We start from the raw sequence: 16,423 nt of genomic DNA, 5'->3' as shown, positions 1-16,423 counted from the left end.
GGGCTTTTATCTCTTCTCCACAAATCTTTAAAGATCAAGACAATCTTTGTCATTGTTTAGGAATACATCTTTAATTTTCTCTTATATTAGAGAACACAAACAAAAAAAAAAAAAAAAAAAAAATTCTATGAGCATTTGAGTCTAAGCAGATCTACCTTCAGCTTCTGCAATTTAAAAGATGGCATTTCAGTTTCTCTACATCAGATAGTTTCAGTGGCTTCTGCATAAACATCTGTGCTCCACTCGCTAAACATCTGTAATATCATCAAGAGATTACAGAATCTTAATTCACCATTGAGGAAAACAAAACAAGAGAACAGAACAATTAAGCAATGTGTCTGAGGAATGATAAGTTTACTTGTTGATGCGGGTAGGAATGTTCTCTGAAGACAATATCACAACAGGTACTTCCTTTAGATTCGATGATTCCTGCTGCCAATAATAAAAACACCATAGAAACAGAGACAAAGAAAGAGATTTTGTTAGTCTATATAACTCTATATTGATCTTGTCAAGAGGACTTTTCATTTGTGAGAAATTTCTTACACACCTTCACTTTCTTAAGCAGCTCAAAACCTGTCATTCCTGGCATACAATAATCAGTGATGATGAGATTCACCTTCATTACCTGAAAAAACAGTCTCAAAAGGTCATATTGGATGTTATACAAATGTCTCCTCTCCAAACCAATCAGAATGTTTCATGGGGAAGATTGAGCTTACATTAGTCAATGAATCAGTCTGTTGTGGATCTCCCAAGCCTAAATATTCTAAAGCTCTAAGCCCGTTTTCTGCAGTTGTCACTGTACAGAAAGTAAAATCAATTTCTTCATTTCAGAGGCAATGTTACCATATAGAAGAAATCTTGGTTCTTGAAATTTAGAAGGAAAAAAATTTGAATGATAGTTTACCTTTGCAAGAAGAGATCTTGAGGATTCTCTCAACAAGTTTACGGTCAATTAGATTATCATCTACTGCTAAAACATGAAGCTCCTCCTCCATTGACGATAAACAAGAATCACTTCCACTTCCACAGCCCTTATTCATCTCCTACGATTACAGAGAGATATCGTTTTTGTTCCTTGTGAGTCAAGCAACAAAGAACAAAAATCTGCACAAGAAGGAGGAGAATAAATGAGTCAGACACTAATACATTATACTGCTTTTAATTCTCAAACCTAAAGAAAACAGAGACAAACTTACAGAAGAAGGAGAGAAAAACAGAGAAATGATACATTAAAAAGATTTGAGAATGGATGTGTATATATATATATATATATATATATAATTATGTTGTTAATTTATATATGGATATATAGGATAACAATATATCAAGAAATGATTTGATATGATTTTATCTTCCTTATAATTTAAGATACAACAAGTTGTGGTTTTGTTCTTGGTATTTGATTCTCTGGAAACTGGTAAGAAACTTGGTGTTTTATGTCAGTGACAGTGCTTTGTGATCTTGTACGATGATAACGAAAATCCAAATATTAATTTTTAATTTCCCATTTGTTTGGCTTTTCTAATCGTGCGTATAATGAAGATGCAAATTTATAATCATATTTAATTTTCAAAATGGATCACAAATCTGTATCAGAATCTCAGTTACGAAGTCCCCATGATTCTCTAAAATTTAAGATATATTATCATTTTTAGTATTTGAATTTTTAAACTATGGGCTTGTTCGATGTGTATATTATTATTTGTCAATTTTAATTATCGTGAAAACCTCAAATTTTAATACGAAATCTTTGACCGATATGATAGCTGCATAGTTGCATGGGCCAGCCTTGTAACGCGTTATAAGTAGCTGCGAGTCGCATTTCTTTAGTTCAATTTGTTTTCTTTCCTGAAATATAATTCGGACTGTAGAACTTTGATAAGCCTTATTATTATCTGAGCCCATTTATCGTTTCTCATTAATGGGCCTCTAATGGAAGAGTTGGACCCATCTTATCCGTAGTTATTTACCATGGAATAAAAAATGAAACTGTAAGTAATCAATAATTAAATAAATATAAGAAAATTTGGAATTTTACATCACCGGAAAGTAAATATTTTACCTTTTAATGGCTGGTCCTAAATGCCAATCCTGATATGACAGAGGAAGATTCGAGTAAAAATTGAATGTGGAAATAAATACTAACTGTAGAAAACAAACAAAGGGTAAATTCTTCATATAGATGGAAAGCGAAGAACAGTAAATGTGAATTCGCTACGGTCCGGCTCACACTGCCCAAAAAATTCCTCGAAAGCTCTTAAAAACAGTAGTAAATTTGACCCTATATTTTTAGAATACATTAAAAAGTAAAAAAGGCCTCTTTGTTAAATTGCAAATAGAAACAAATAGTAAATTCCAAAATTTCCATGAAGGGTTGTTTTCCTTCCATGGGGAAAAGAGTTATTTTTCATTGTTTATTTCATAATAAATAACTTTTACTGTCAAAAGGAATATAAAATTTTAAAACATAGGTATGGGAGAGAGACCGAAGTCTGATAAAATGTCTTGACTCGGACCAAATCTCAAACGAGAAAGACAACAATTAAAAAAATTCCAAGAGCATGCTTAACGGATTATAATATTTTTTTCAACATCATTTGTTCTATTATCTGTTTTTTTTAATGTTTTATTTTATGGCAATAAGTGTTTGACACTTAGTTATTCAACCGCATTTCAATCTGTAGGAAAAGTTTACATAATGTATGATTCCTTGCACAAACAGAAGATCCAAAATTTACATCTGTAGCTCCTCCAAGTCAACCAAAATCCTTAGGTTTGTGATCCAATTTCAAAACCCCATAATTTTTCAAGAAAATTTGTAAACCCATAATTAATAAGTTTGATGCATTGACTACTGACCAGGACATTGTACATAAATGAACAATAACATTATGGTTGCAATTATTAATGATCTCTAAGCACCACAAAATATTTTTTCCAGGACACCATCATCATTCCTCACCAACTTACTTTAATGTTCTTACTTCAAAAAACAAAATAGAGAATCAAAATAAAAAAATGAAAAACCAAAACTATGGTGACCACTTTAACCACTGTCTCTTTCTGCATAATTTTTTACCCAAAATACCAATTCTCTGCATGAGAATAACAGAACCAACCACATTCCACATTATTTCCATTTTATGTGAAAGATTATTTTCTAATTAGTTGAATCATACCAAGAGGCCACAGAGCAGCATGTAAACCCATTAAAGAAAGTTTCTATTATTTGGGAAGGATAATTTAGTCATATTCAAATTTATAGTTTCTTTCTTTATGAGTTGGCCAATCATTTATTCATTTTCCCACTTACTATACCAACACAAAATAAAAATAAAAGCCACGTGTCAGCCAAGTCGGATTCGTCAAACCCAACAAAATAAATACACGTGTCAATTAAAGAGTTTTAATGAGTCCACCCACCTTCCTCGGGCCCCACACTCTCTTCTTTCCAGCCCGTTGATAAAGGCAGCTTTTAATTACTCTCTCTGCTCTCTTTTTTTTTCTTTATTGGCTTTTTTCTCTTCTTCCCAAATTCACTCTTCTTTTAAAGCTACAAAACCTAACAAAGTTGAAGAAGAAGAAGAAGCTCGTGCTCTCTCACTTTCTTTTCCTACGGTGTTTTTTTTCCCCCTGAGCTGCAACATTCTTCGTCGGAAATCTTCCCGGAGAAAATTCTTACTAGGTGAGAATTCCTCATTTCCAGATCGTAACTGTCCAATGACTCCTTTACTTAAAAAAACTCAAGTTATTTTGCTCAACATTTACTTCAGCCATTCACTTGAAGGTTGAATATTTCTTCAATTTCTATGAATTTCAAGTAAACTGTAGCTACTTCTATTCATATAACTAGCCTTTGTTTTACCGGATTTTTCTTCATTGTTTTTTGCTTTGTTTTGCTTCCTCCGTTGGCCGAAATGTAGCCGTTGAGATAGATTTTTGTTCTTTTCTTCTACTAAATCTAACGCCTAAGAATACGAACAAACAAAGTTTTTGTTTTGAGATGTACTGTTTTTTTTTTTCTCTTGTGTTCACCAATTTTCTTCTTTCTAATTTCAGCTCTACATAACTGAAAATGGAGGTCTTCCGCAACTAAAATCTGTTCAACGGAGAAGAGGGTTGTGGAAAGATGTACAAAGCACTGATTTTTACAGTCTTGTTGGTGTCGGCAGTAGCTCCGGTGAGATCTCTAGACCCGCCTTTAAACGACGACGTTTTAGGGCTCATTGTCTTCAAAGCCGATTTACGAGATCCAGAGCAAAAGCTAGCTTCTTGGAACGAAGATGACTACACTCCTTGTAGTTGGAACGGAGTCAAATGCCATCCGAGGACGAATCGAGTCACTGAGTTAAATCTAGATGGCTTCTCTCTGTCTGGTCGAATTGGTCGTGGCCTACTTCAGCTTCAGTTTCTTCATAAGCTCTCTCTGTCCAACAACAATCTCACGGGAATCATTAACCCTAATATGCTGCTGAGCCTTGTTAACCTTAAGGTTGTTGACTTGAGTAGCAATGGCTTGTCTGGTTCGCTTCCTGATGAGTTTTTCAGGCAATGTGGGTCATTAAGAGTTTTATCTCTGGCGAAGAACAAACTAACGGGGAAGATTCCGGTTAGTATAAGCTCGTGCTCGTCTCTTGCTGCTTTAAACTTGTCTTCCAATGGTTTTTCTGGTTCTATGCCTTTGGGGATTTGGTCTTTGAACACTCTAAGATCACTTGATTTGTCGAGGAATGAGTTAGAGGGAGAGTTTCCAGAGAAGATAGATAGATTGAACAACTTGCGTGCGCTTGATTTGAGTAGAAACCGGTTATCTGGTCCTATTCCTAGCGAAATTGGGAGCTGTATGCTGCTGAAGACTATTGATCTTAGTGAAAACTCTCTATCAGGAAGCTTACCAAATACATTTCAGCAGCTCAGTTTGTGTTATTCTCTGAACTTGGGAAAGAATGCGTTAGAAGGTGAAGTTCCAAAGTGGATAGGAGAAATGAGGAGTCTTGAGACTTTGGATCTTTCCATGAATAAGTTTTCAGGGCAGGTTCCAGACTCCATAGGCAACCTTCTAGCACTGAAAGTTCTCAACTTTTCTGGGAATGGGCTTATTGGTAGCTTGCCGGTCTCAACAGCCAACTGTATCAACCTCTTGGCCTTAGATTTAAGTGGGAATTCACTAACTGGAAAGCTTCCCATGTGGCTATTTCAAGATGGTTCTCGTGATGTGTCTGCATTAAAGAATGATAACTCTACTGGAGGTATCAAGAAGATCCAGGTTTTGGATCTCTCCCACAATGCATTCTCTGGCGAGATTGGAGCTGGTCTAGGAGATCTTAGAGACCTGGAGGGATTGCATCTGTCCAGAAACTCTCTTACCGGCCCCATCCCCAGTACCATTGGGGAACTAAAGCACTTGAGCGTCCTTGATGTGAGTCACAATCAGCTCAATGGAATGATTCCTCGAGAAACAGGTGGAGCTGTTTCTTTGGAGGAGTTGAGACTTGAAAATAACTTGTTGGAGGGAAATATTCCATCTTCCATCAAGAATTGCAGTTCCCTTCGGTCTTTGTAAGTCTCTTTTGCTTTAGGTTGCATTCTGTTAAGATTTTCCCATTGAAGATTATGTCTTAACTGTGTTCTGTTTCATGCTTCTTTCTACAGGATCCTGTCACATAACAAGCTGCTAGGCTCAATTCCACCAGAGCTCGCTAAACTTACAAGACTCGAAGAAGTCGACTTATCATTTAATGAACTGGCCGGAACACTTCCTAAACAGTTGGCTAATCTCGGCTATCTTCACACATTCAACATATCTCATAACCATCTCTTTGGGGAACTACCTGCAGGTGGAATCTTCAACGGTTTATCCCCAAGTTCAGTATCAGGAAACCCGGGAATTTGCGGTGCTGTTGTCAATAAGTCTTGTCCTGCCATCTCCCCTAAACCGATTGTGTTGAATCCTAATGCAACTTTCGATCCTTACAATGGTGAAATAGTGCCTCCAGGTGCTGGTCACAAAAGGATACTGCTTAGTATATCTTCTTTGATAGCCATTAGTGCTGCTGCAGCCATTGTGGTTGGTGTAATAGCCATCACGGTACTTAATCTGAGAGTGCGCGCATCAACGGTTTCAAGATCAGCAGTACCGCTCACGTTCTCAGGCGGAGATGACTTCAGTCGATCTCCCACTACTGATAGCAACTCAGGGAAGCTGGTGATGTTCTCTGGTGAACCTGATTTCAGCACTGGAACACATGCTCTGCTTAACAAAGACTGTGAGCTTGGTCGAGGTGGATTTGGAGCGGTGTACAGAACAGTTATCAGAGATGGGTATCCTGTAGCTATCAAGAAGCTCACTGTCTCGAGTCTTGTCAAGTCTCAGGACGAATTCGAAAGAGAGGTGAAGAAACTTGGAAAACTCAGGCATTCGAATCTGGTTAAACTCGAAGGATATTACTGGACAACTTCTCTCCAGCTTCTGATCTATGAGTTTCTCTCTGGTGGGAGTTTATACAAACAGTTGCACGAAGCACCAGGAGGTAATAGTTCGCTTTCTTGGAATGATCGGTTCAACATTATCCTTGGTACAGCGAAATGCTTAGCTTACTTGCACCAATCAAACATCATCCACTACAACATCAAATCGAGCAACGTGTTGCTAGACAGCTCTGGTGAGCCTAAAGTAGGAGACTACGGATTAGCGAGGCTGTTACCTATGCTAGATAGGTACGTGCTGAGTAGCAAGATACAGAGTGCGTTGGGATACATGGCTCCAGAGTTTGCTTGTAGAACGGTGAAAATAACAGAGAAATGTGATGTTTATGGATTTGGAGTCTTGGTCCTTGAAGTGGTTACAGGTAAAAAGCCTGTGGAGTATATGGAAGATGATGTTGTGGTTTTGTGTGATATGGTGAGAGAAGCTCTTGAAGATGGAAGAGCAGATGAATGTATTGACCCAAGGCTGCAAGGGAAGTTTCCGGTAGAAGAAGCGGTTGCAGTGATAAAGCTAGGGCTTATTTGCACTTCTCAGGTTCCATCAAGTAGACCACATATGGGAGAAGCTGTTAACATATTGAGGATGATCAGATGCCCTTCAGGGAGCTCAGATGAGTTGGGTTCAAGTTGAAAAGAAGGTTAAAGACTAACATGTTTTTTCACCAAGTTCCGGCGAAGAGGAATCCGGTTTGTTCATTTGGGGGTTTTAAGAGAAATCCTTGTTTGTGTTTGTTTTTTGATAATCTCTTATGTGTTATCTTTTGTGTCTGTTAGTTTCAATTTCAATGTTTGTAGCTTCTTCTATTTATTGTTCTTGTAACATTTTTAGGGCTGTATCGGATTTGTCTTCACCGGGTTCCATAATATGGGACTCTTTCGATGAAATCTTAAGTATTATTATGAAAGAAAGCCTGTAGTCTTCATTTCAGGTTCTGAACCATCTTTTAGCAGTCGTAGAAGATAAGAGCTTTCTTGTGAGACAAATAAAAACTTAGGGTTGAGAAAAACAAGAATCAAGATAAAACTTAGTGACTTCGTGTGATGATGCTCTCTGAACAAAGAGAGTATAAAATAACTTAAGAAGCTTCATTTGTTGTAACCATGTGCATGGGACTCTGTGAAAACTCAACAATTTAATGGGTCTGATCTTTTATTGGATTATGGGAATCGAAGAAACGTCTCAAGAATCTGTAATTAAAATACATTATTCATTAGTATCTTTTTGAGGGATAATATAAGTACATTTTTAACAGAAGAACCCTAGTTTCAATGGCCGATAAAAGAGGAATGGAGCATGCCTTGTCTGAAACAGACCACGTTTTTCTCTCTTGGAGTTGGGAAAGACGAAATTAGTACTACAATCTACGTTGTCTAGCCTCGGTAATTTGCAACATTTTGACATTTTAACTCATAAGTTAAAAATCCATTTCAATATTGTACATGATAGCATTAAAGTGAGATGGCATCTAACGTTTTGACTTTCTAAGCCAAATATGCTAACACTTTTTTTTTCCATTTGAAATGGAACCTGAAAAAATAAGTTACTTAAGGGACATTTTCCATTTATAATTTTTTTCTTTTTCCATATACAGCTTATTATTATATTACCGATCAATTCTTCGGTTTATAACTAGGTTGGAGAAAAAAATAATTCATCTTTCTATACACATTTTTTCATGTCATTAATATATACAGCTTATTAATATATGAGTTAATTCCTCTAGGTTAGCTTATACAGTATATATGTCATTTTCATTTATTGGATTATTTCCAAAAAAATCCCAAAAAGGAACCTTGTATAAACCAAAAAAATAAAAAAATAAGATTGTGAAATGTTAAAAAAAAAATATATATAATGGTGATCATAATTAAGCCATAACTTAAGAGTCTTAGATGGTGATGCCAATAATTTAGAGGTGGTTGATTAAGTGTAATCATTCACTTCCGTAAGTCCGATCGTGAAATGTCTTGTGCTGCTAAATGTGTATCGCTTGTCAAAGTCATAAACAATGAAACTCCTTGGCCCCTTTAGATTAGCTTATTGTATGTCATTTCAATTTATTGGATTCTTTCAGAGAATTCATAAAAAAGAAGAAAATAAACATTGGATCATTCATAGCCCATAGGAACAAAGGCCTATACCTTCCATATATTTACGGGCCTTAAAATCTAAATCCAATATCCAAATCCATATAAATGATCCAATCAAACAATCCATAATTTTCCATCACGACCATGTTTTATTCATTTTCTCTCTTTTCCATCTCCGGAGATCGACTCCGGAATTTTCCGACGGAGGTTATGAACTCTAATGCAACTTCTGGCAGTATCAGCTATAGGCTTTGCACTATGATCACTAACAGAAGTTTTAAATCCACCTACACTTTTGCTTATTGTGGTGTTAATGAATGCATAATTGCATATAGATCTTACACGGATTAAGTTGTCTACTTGTCTTGATTCAAATCCTCTATACTACAATAGCAACAAAACTAACAATGTTCTTTGATTAAACAAATCACTATAACCAACCAACTTTGACCATTTTATTTACATTTATATCACCAATCCAAATTCCTAAAAAATGTTCTGTATTAATAACAAATGTAATTTGATCATCCATAAGGGTTTCATAATCAAAACCCAAAGAGTATAAATAATTTACAGTGCAAATCCTTTGACAATCACTGCTCATTGACCAGTCTGCACCAACCACGAATTATTCAACTGTGACATAGCCGTTTCCCTAAAACTCTTGACCTTAACCAAACAGAAATGGGTGCAAACCGTACCCATACCCGACCGGACCCGGGTCGTTTTCAATAGATAACAAACCGGCCCAGTATCCGATCCTCTTCCTTGCGCCACAATCCCCCACGCGCTTGTATCTTCCCCACACGCGCCACCATCGTGATCATCATCATCTGCTATGTCACCGTCTGCGAGCTTCTCCACCAATATAACTCCTTCCGGCGTCCTCTCTTCTCCTCTACCCCACTTTCCTTCCATCTCTGTCCAATCCTCCGCCTTTGGATTCGTTGCCGTCGTCGTCAAACCACCATTAGCCTCCGCGTATAAATGCATCAATAACGGCGACTCTCTAAGATTCTTCACGATCTCAACCACCGAATCTCTCAACCACACATCTAGCTTCTCCCTCGACACAACAGATCCACCGCGTTTCCTTCCACCGATCCTTTCAATCTTCACCGCCGCAGACGGTGGTGACAAATCCTCCATCGACATCGAAATCTTCCCGATCGCACACATATTCCGTCGATTCGTCACTGGAACAACACATGACGATCGAGAATTCAAATTTAACGTGCGACGATCACAACGAACGGCGCATGCACTTCCTCCTCCGCAACAAATCCTCGCAGACGTCGCCATCTTCGCCTACCGGAAGATTCAATTGCAGAGACGAATAGGAATCGGAGAAGATATGCTGCGATTAGATTGGAGATTGCTTCACGCTGACGAATTCTCTTATAGAGTCAATCACACCAATGGTTGCTTTTAAGAATACGTTTTACTGACGCAGCCACACACAATCCAATGGCAATGATGAATTATTAAATACCTAATTTTTTTATTTCTCCAGCACGGAAGTTGTGTAAGTTGTTTGATCGGACGGTTGAGATTTAGAGATGGTAGAAATCGCGTTTATCTTATTCTTCACGTTATCCTCAAAAGTCTGAGGTGGCTTAAGTAGGTGATTATTCCCTGTAAAGTGTTGACGATATAGACTAATTAGATATCAGATATGGACCGTTCGATGTAAATCTAACGGTTGCTATTACGTGAAGCCGGTACGAGATGGAGAACGTGGCGACGCGGTTTAGCTGTGTGCATGGCTTGGGCGGGCACACGCTGGTACTGGATTTAAATTGTGGTGAACACGTGTTATCTCTGTTATTTATAATCTAGACCATAAGATACGCCACGTCAGATTCCACGGTGGACAATGTCTTTTAGAATAGATTGGGCCCGTCGTTTTTTATTTTTGAGGAAAGTTTCGGCCTTTTCGGTATGGCCCAGACCACTAAACTATTGTTATACTTATGTGCGTTGATCTTTCGCATATAAGGATTGGATCATTGGACTGAGGTTTGGAATGTTAGGTGCGTTTTACGTTTCTCCTGCCATAAACTACACAAAGACAAAAGCACATGCAAAAACAACATAAATATGCATCAACCTAAGGTTGCGACACAAATCGAGCAACTATGCAAAACGCTTAAAGCCATGAAGCCTTAGAGATTGACAAGTAGATCAGTCAAAGTTTACGTGGCTTAGTAAAATTATATACTTTTGTTTGCTAAGAAAATACTTTTATATACTTATCTGAATAAATCCACCTCTCGCTTTATTTCTATTTTCTAGTGTCTACATATATAAAAAGATCATGACGACCACCGTTATTATCATTATCTTCGTTGCCATCTTCGCTACGACTCTTCACGACGCCAGAGGAGCAACCATGGAACCGTGTCTCGAATCAATGAAGACTGCTTCGCTTCCTGATCTTCCGTATGCTTATGATGCGCTAGAGCCAGCAATCAGTGAGGAGATCATGCGGCTACACCATCAGAAACACCACCAGACTTATGTCACTCAGTACAACAAAGCCCTCAACAGCCTTCGTTCTGCCATGGCTGACGGTGATCACTCCTCCGTCGTCAAACTCCAAAGCCTCATCAAGTTCAACGGCGGAGGTCAAACCCTAGCTTTAAACGACTAAGTTCTCATTAAATTCTTCCGATAGGTGCTTGTTGATCGTAAGGATTTTGATTTTTTTTTTTCTGTTGCTTTGCTTGTAGGGCACGTTAACCATGCAATCTTCTGGAAAAACCTAGCCCCGGTTCATGTACAAAAATGTTTTTTTGTCGTCACTCCATGTGTCTATTTCTGATGAGTTTAATTGTCTCTTCTAAGGGGTCAAATTGATATATAGGAAGGAGGTGGCAAACCACCGCATGATCCTTTGGCTTCGGCGATCGATGCTCATTTCGGATCACTAGAAGGATTGATCCAAAAAATGAACGCGGAAGGCGCTGCTGTACAGGGATCTGGATGGGTGGTAAGTTTTTTTTCAGAATCTCATTAACAATGTTGGGAACACAATTATTGGTTTTCAGATGAAAGTTTATAAAAATTTCTGACAGAATATCAAAATTCATTTCAATTTGAATTGGATATGTGATGTATATAGGACTCTGTTCGAAATGAAATTGAAAAACATTAATTTCAAAAAAGGTGTTAAAAAGGAAAATCTAAACGGGACAATAAGTTTGGTTAGTGTATAGTGTAGTATTAGAAATATCTATAATTTCATTTTTGTTAATAAACAGGAACTTTTGTATTTCCTTGTGTAGATAAAACCAATGTTTATATTTTCTTTGTTTTATAGTGGTTTGGATTAGACAGAGAGCTTAAGAGACTTGTCGTTGAAACCACAGCCAACCAGGTAGATTAATGTAGTGATTAAGCTAATTTGTAACATGGTCTATCTCACAAGGATTTGGGAAAAAGAAAAGAAAAAGATTTGATAGATTGGTCGAACATACAGGATCCATTGGTGACTAAGGGATCACACCTAGTTCCTCTAATTGGGATTGACGTGTGGGAGCATGCCTACTATCCACAGGTACTCTAATCTCAATTATAATACTCCTTGATTTGATATCAGGTAGAGTAATATCGGTTTTATTAGTAAAAGAACTGTTTGATTGAATATTAACATTGATCAATGGGTGCGGGTAATGCAGTACAAGAATGCAAGAGCGGAGTACTTGAAGAACATATGGACTGTAATCAACTGGAAATATGCAGCGGACGTCTTCGAGAAGCACACTCGTGATCTTGATATTAACTGAGTTTTATATGTCTGTAGTAGCTTTTGTTTTTTGGGTTTCTTGTCTTGTTGATAAATACGGCAGTACCGAAGATGCAATATTAAGTTTAAGATGCTATGTATGTACCTTGGAAAATAACGTTTGTTAAGCTTTTTTTTCTTGTTTTAGAAGTAAAAATAAAAATAAATCTATATTTCTTTTGCTCTGGTTTGACTAAATGAAATATTTGTAAATATATAAGATGTAACAAATCTATAAATATATAATAATTAAAGTTTAATATTTAAGATTATATAAATGAAATTTCCGGAGCAGTTTTTTTAGTTTTCTTCCATAAATCAGTACTCTTAAAATTGAGTAGATTATTTTTTTCTTCTTCTTAGCATCTCACTTTTATTAGACTGTAAAAGGGTGGTCCAAATAGTTCGCCAACCAACTTGGTGTTACTGTAAAAGTTTGATATATTGGGTACATCGTAGAAGCATGTCTTGAGAGCATATCCGCAGCACCATCATTTTTCTCCTGATTCACATGTCCCATAAAAAATTACGGTAGTTTCGACATCCAGTGACGTATATGATATATGCATAGACACGATTAGTTTTCAACATGTAAACAAATTTTTAAAAAGTTTTAGTGAATTAATTTCTCAAAGTTTCAATGTACTGGGCTTGCTCAGGCCCAAATATAACCCATTCCTAATAAAACCTAGAAGAGTCTGCATATATAATAGAATATTTCGCAAATATTAGGGTTCCTGCACTCTTCTTCTTCCCTGTCGCCGCATCAAAGAGAACTGAAGCAATAGGCTTTTGAAGCTCTCTGCATAAACATGGCAAGTTTTCTCCTTCTTTGTTAGATTCATAGTTTAGAACACAGAATCAAGCTCACAGTGATTTTGAAAGCGAAATTGTGTATTGAATTCGAGTTTGCTTTTTATTGCAGACTTTCAAGCGCAGGAATGGTGGCAGGAACAAGCATAACCGTGGTCATGTGAAACCAATCAGGTGTTCCAACTGTGGAAAGTGTTGCCCCAAGGTTCATTCTCCTACATAATCATTTCCCGGTTCTAGATTTGTCTTAAGATTGAAAATGTATCGATCTGGTTTTGGCTCTCTTGTTGATAGGACAAGGCGATTAAGAGATTTATCGTAAGGAACATTGTTGAGCAGGCTGCTATTAGAGATGTTCAAGAAGCTAGCGTCTACGAAGGTATGTGTTGATAGATTCTTGTTATGCATTGTTAATTGTGTATTTGGAATTTTGTTTTGAGACTTCAGAGTGTAATTGGTTTTGTATTTGTATTGCATTGGTAGGTTACACTCTCCCAAAGCTTTACGCTAAGACGCAGTACTGTGTCTCGTGTGCTATCCATTCTCACGTTGTGAGAGTCCGATCCCGCACCAACCGTAGAGTTCGTACCCCACCACCTCGTTTTGCCAGACGCAAGGTAACCTCTCAGTACAATGAATCCATTCGTGTCCTTCAGCAAATTTGCTTAAATCAGTCTTAGATAAAAGGTCTTGGTGGCATTTTGATAATAATGGTTTGAAAGGTGAATTGGTTTGAAGCGGAATTATGTAGTTTCACTTTCTCCAAATACAGCAATTATATTCGAATGTGAGCTCGACACTGTATCTCATTGTTGTAGTTGTTTCATATGATTGTTGTCCTGTTCCAAACCGTGACACTTTACATGCTACGTTTTGTTTTGATGGTGAATGTAGCTTCTTTAATGTTATGTTGCAAGCTTTTTTTCTGAATTGTCTCAAAAATGATTAATTCTCAGGAGGATACACCCAAGCCTGCACAACCTGGTCAGGCTCCTCGCCCTGCCGGTGGTGCTCCTGCTGCTCCTCGTGCCTGAAGACTTCAAGAAGCTGGCAATCCGAAACTTCTTATATTCTAGTTTCAATCTCTCTTTTGTCTGAAATTTTTGAAGATGTTTTCTACATTTTGTTAAAGATGATTTCGCCATATTGGAGCTTTAAACGTTTCAGACCATTTTACCAGTTGATTTGACCAAGATTTTTCCTCTTTTTTGATTTTTGCAACTTCATACCTTCTTTTCAGAGAAATATTTAATGACCGAAGCTTCGCTCGTTCTTAAGCGATGCTAAGTACTTGTATCTCCCTACTTAGCATAAAGCAACAAATAATATAGTCGAGTGTTGGGTATGATTGCTTTGTAAAGTATAATCAGAGGCTTAAAAAAATCTCTAAACTTGATTATAACAAAAAGTTAACTATGCAAATTTTCCTTGGCAATCCTAACAAAATGGGACATGGGACAATCTGTTTTAAGAGCATTGGGAATAATGTGAGATCTGCTAGCAGCGTAACCCTCCTGCAAAAATCCAAGGAGCAGAGCTTTTTAACTTTGTACCTTCAGATCAGTTTCTTCAGAGATCAAAGCTGTGAGAATCTAACTACTATTTACCTTAACTAGTGCACTCATCATCTTCTTCAACGGAGGTGAGTTCATCTTCGCACGGCTCGCCATCTAATCACGAAAACAAATCTTTTATCATGTAATGTGAATGAAATGCGTCTATCTTATCAATGAAATTAAAATCATGGTTTTAGAGGACCTCATCCATTTTTGTGTATCCAGGTGGTAGTCTGGGATCACTTTCTTCAATCATTATACTGAGAAGCTTGTCCAGATCCATGCCAGTGCCTTCACTGACCCATCCCCATTCCTTTGCCAATTCCAGCATTTCCGTAACATAGGATGCATCATGAAGCGGTCCGAGCCACATTGGTCCTGACACAACCAGTGAAGAAGAAGCCTTTGTATCACTGCAGGGACATCCCATCAAACCAAGTTCATCGAATCTCAATGTATGAGAATGGCCACATAGATTACAGTGCGTGACAAAACCATAGTTCCTACAGTTAAAAGACACAAAACAACTCCAATTAGAAACGCAACATAACCAAAACTCAATTCCTTTCGAGTCAAATTCTAAATGTAGAAACAACCTGTCCTCATGTAGCTTCCCACGGTGAACCCTCAGCATGACTCTAAACACAGGTCCGTGATAAGAATAGTACGAGAAAAGAGGCGTAACATGATAACCAAGCAGAGCAGCTTCTCTCACTGCTCCACCTATAAGCATCCGCAGCCCAATCTCATTCCCAAACGGCATTGGTCGAATAAATGCTCCATAAGCTGCTAAAGAACTACACCAAAACAAACCAAGAAATTTTTCAACTTTCAATCTCCTAGTCCCTAAATCATATCATGATTCCTAAAATACCACAAAGACTAATGGTATTGCTTTCACTCACTTATAAGGTCTGTGACCACCAGAAGAGTAACCATCAGTCGACGTCAAGTAAAGCAAACCACCCAATCTCAATGCATTAAACGCATCTCTCAAAAACGAAGAATCACTTCCAAACGAATCAATATCAATCATATCGAAGAAATCCGCAACCATATATCTCTCAATCATCGCTTTATTAGCCAACATATGAGTCACAACCCATCTCCTCTCATCTCCAGTACCTCTCTCTACTTTACTCAAATTATCCGTAATCACTCTCCGATTATCATCATTTGCGTCGTTCGCCATCACGAAATCAGCTTCAGCTTCCACAAGATAACGAAGCGACCTAATTCCACATCCGCACATTGCGTCGAGTACCCGTAAGCTTCCATTAGATCTCTTGTATAGCGTCGCTGACAAAACACCGAGGTCTCGTCCTCTAGCGCTTTCATGGCGGAAAAATGTCTCTCCCGTTTCAAATTCGAGATTCCTCTCAATTTGAACCTCGGATTTCACTAAAATTCGATCAAAACTACATTTCAAGCTCTTGAATCGACATGAATCTGGAGATTTACATTTAGGGTTTTGCGATTTGTGCACAGTGAAGAAGGAAGAAGAAGATAGGGTTTTAGGAGAGAGAGTCAACAACATAGCGGGAAAAAAAAAATCTGATTGTTTTGCTTGATTTTTTTTTTTAATCGTCTATCTAAATTAGTCCGTCCGATATTATGCCACGTGTACGGAAGAGATAAAAACCTCGTATTAGTAGGCCACGTCGTCAATCTTATGATTAGTTGG

The 16,423-nt window shown here is 37.6% G+C and overlaps 6 protein-coding genes across 7 annotated transcripts; 3 read left to right on the top strand and 3 right to left on the bottom strand.

The window, feature by feature from the left end:
* Positions 1-128: 128 nt before the first annotated feature.
* RR17 (response regulator 17) lies at positions 129-1,262 on the bottom strand (the record flags this gene model as incomplete). 2 transcript variants are annotated; one of them, NM_001339792.1, is made up of 6 exons in its annotated part: positions 1,203-1,262; positions 911-1,110; positions 723-802; positions 551-628; positions 359-432; positions 129-254 (listed from the first exon to the last, which is right to left on the bottom strand). In NM_001339792.1, exons 2-6 carry the CDS (start codon positions 1,044-1,046, stop codon positions 158-160), a joined length of 465 nt encoding a protein of 154 aa, NP_001326774.1. In that variant the 5' UTR covers positions 1,047-1,110; positions 1,203-1,262. The 2 variants fall into 2 exon arrangements, with proteins under 2 accessions (NP_001326774.1, NP_567037.1); NM_115496.2 differs by lacking the exon at positions 1,203-1,262 and having other exon boundaries at positions 158-254; positions 359-429; positions 911-1,091.
* Positions 1,263-3,445: 2,183 nt separating this feature from the next.
* On the top strand, positions 3,446-7,427 carry AT3G56370 (Leucine-rich repeat protein kinase family protein). The gene is made up of 3 exons (NM_115495.4): positions 3,446-3,691; positions 4,066-5,565; positions 5,659-7,427. Exons 2-3 carry the CDS (start codon positions 4,136-4,138, stop codon positions 7,121-7,123), a joined length of 2,895 nt encoding a protein of 964 aa, NP_191196.1. The 5' UTR covers positions 3,446-3,691; positions 4,066-4,135; the 3' UTR covers positions 7,124-7,427.
* A 1,351-nt stretch (positions 7,428-8,778) lies between these two features.
* Positions 8,779-10,194, bottom strand: AT3G56360 (uncharacterized protein). Its single transcript, NM_115494.3, has one exon. The coding sequence runs from the start codon at positions 9,883-9,885 to the stop codon at positions 9,184-9,186; it is 702 nt and encodes a 233-aa protein (NP_191195.1). The 5' UTR covers positions 9,886-10,194; the 3' UTR covers positions 8,779-9,183.
* A 697-nt stretch (positions 10,195-10,891) lies between these two features.
* AT3G56350 (Iron/manganese superoxide dismutase family protein) lies at positions 10,892-12,580 on the top strand. Its single transcript, NM_115493.4, has 6 exons — positions 10,892-11,210; positions 11,316-11,362; positions 11,450-11,575; positions 11,906-11,962; positions 12,065-12,142; positions 12,264-12,580. The coding sequence occupies exons 1-6, from the start codon at positions 10,901-10,903 to the stop codon at positions 12,369-12,371; spliced, it is 726 nt and encodes a 241-aa protein (NP_191194.1). The 5' UTR covers positions 10,892-10,900; the 3' UTR covers positions 12,372-12,580.
* Positions 12,581-13,047: 467 nt separating this feature from the next.
* Positions 13,048-14,519, top strand: AT3G56340 (Ribosomal protein S26e family protein). Its single transcript, NM_115492.4, has 5 exons — positions 13,048-13,185; positions 13,296-13,388; positions 13,478-13,562; positions 13,667-13,800; positions 14,140-14,519. Exons 1-5 carry the CDS (start codon positions 13,183-13,185, stop codon positions 14,215-14,217), a joined length of 393 nt encoding a protein of 130 aa, NP_191193.1. The 5' UTR covers positions 13,048-13,182; the 3' UTR covers positions 14,218-14,519.
* A 4-nt stretch (positions 14,520-14,523) lies between these two features.
* Positions 14,524-16,291, bottom strand: AT3G56330 (N2,N2-dimethylguanosine tRNA methyltransferase). Its single transcript, NM_115491.4, has 5 exons — positions 15,645-16,291; positions 15,336-15,536; positions 14,942-15,242; positions 14,791-14,853; positions 14,524-14,697 (listed from the first exon to the last, which is right to left on the bottom strand). Exons 1-5 carry the CDS (start codon positions 16,274-16,276, stop codon positions 14,593-14,595), a joined length of 1,302 nt encoding a protein of 433 aa, NP_191192.1. The 5' UTR covers positions 16,277-16,291; the 3' UTR covers positions 14,524-14,592.
* Between the last annotated feature and the right edge of the window lie 132 nt (positions 16,292-16,423).

The sequence above is a fragment of the Arabidopsis thaliana genome, chromosome 3 (assembly GCF_000001735.4).
Source record: "Arabidopsis thaliana chromosome 3, partial sequence".
Taxonomy (NCBI): domain Eukaryota; kingdom Viridiplantae; phylum Streptophyta; class Magnoliopsida; order Brassicales; family Brassicaceae; genus Arabidopsis; species Arabidopsis thaliana.
Note: the sequence above shows the minus strand (reverse complement) of the source record. Positions and strands in the feature narration are given on the sequence as shown.

Coding starts and splice junctions, on each gene's coding strand:
- AT3G56360 (NM_115494.3), bottom strand. CDS start 9,885: ATGGCGACGTCTGCGAGGATTTGTTGCGGAGGAGGAAGTGCATGCGCC.
- AT3G56330 (NM_115491.4), bottom strand. CDS start 16,276: ATGTTGTTGACTCTCTCTCCTAAAACCCTATCTTCTTCTTCCTTCTTC. Junction 15,243..15,335: donor GGGAAGCTACATGAGGACAG/GTTGTTTCTACA, acceptor TTTTAACTGTAG/GAACTATGGTTTTGTCACGC. Junction 14,698..14,790: donor TGATGAGTGCACTAGTTAAG/GTAAATAGTAGT, acceptor GGATTTTTGCAG/GAGGGTTACGCTGCTAGCAG.
- AT3G56340 (NM_115492.4), top strand. Junction 13,389..13,477: donor GTGGAAAGTGTTGCCCCAAG/GTTCATTCTCCT, acceptor TCTTGTTGATAG/GACAAGGCGATTAAGAGATT. Junction 13,801..14,139: donor CTCGTTTTGCCAGACGCAAG/GTAACCTCTCAG, acceptor ATTAATTCTCAG/GAGGATACACCCAAGCCTGC.
- AT3G56350 (NM_115493.4), top strand. CDS start 10,901: ATGACGACCACCGTTATTATCATTATCTTCGTTGCCATCTTCGCTACG. Junction 11,576..11,905: donor TACAGGGATCTGGATGGGTG/GTAAGTTTTTTT, acceptor TTTGTTTTATAG/TGGTTTGGATTAGACAGAGA. Junction 12,143..12,263: donor AGCATGCCTACTATCCACAG/GTACTCTAATCT, acceptor CGGGTAATGCAG/TACAAGAATGCAAGAGCGGA.
- AT3G56370 (NM_115495.4), top strand. CDS start 4,136: ATGTACAAAGCACTGATTTTTACAGTCTTGTTGGTGTCGGCAGTAGCT. Junction 5,566..5,658: donor TGCAGTTCCCTTCGGTCTTT/GTAAGTCTCTTT, acceptor TTCTTTCTACAG/GATCCTGTCACATAACAAGC.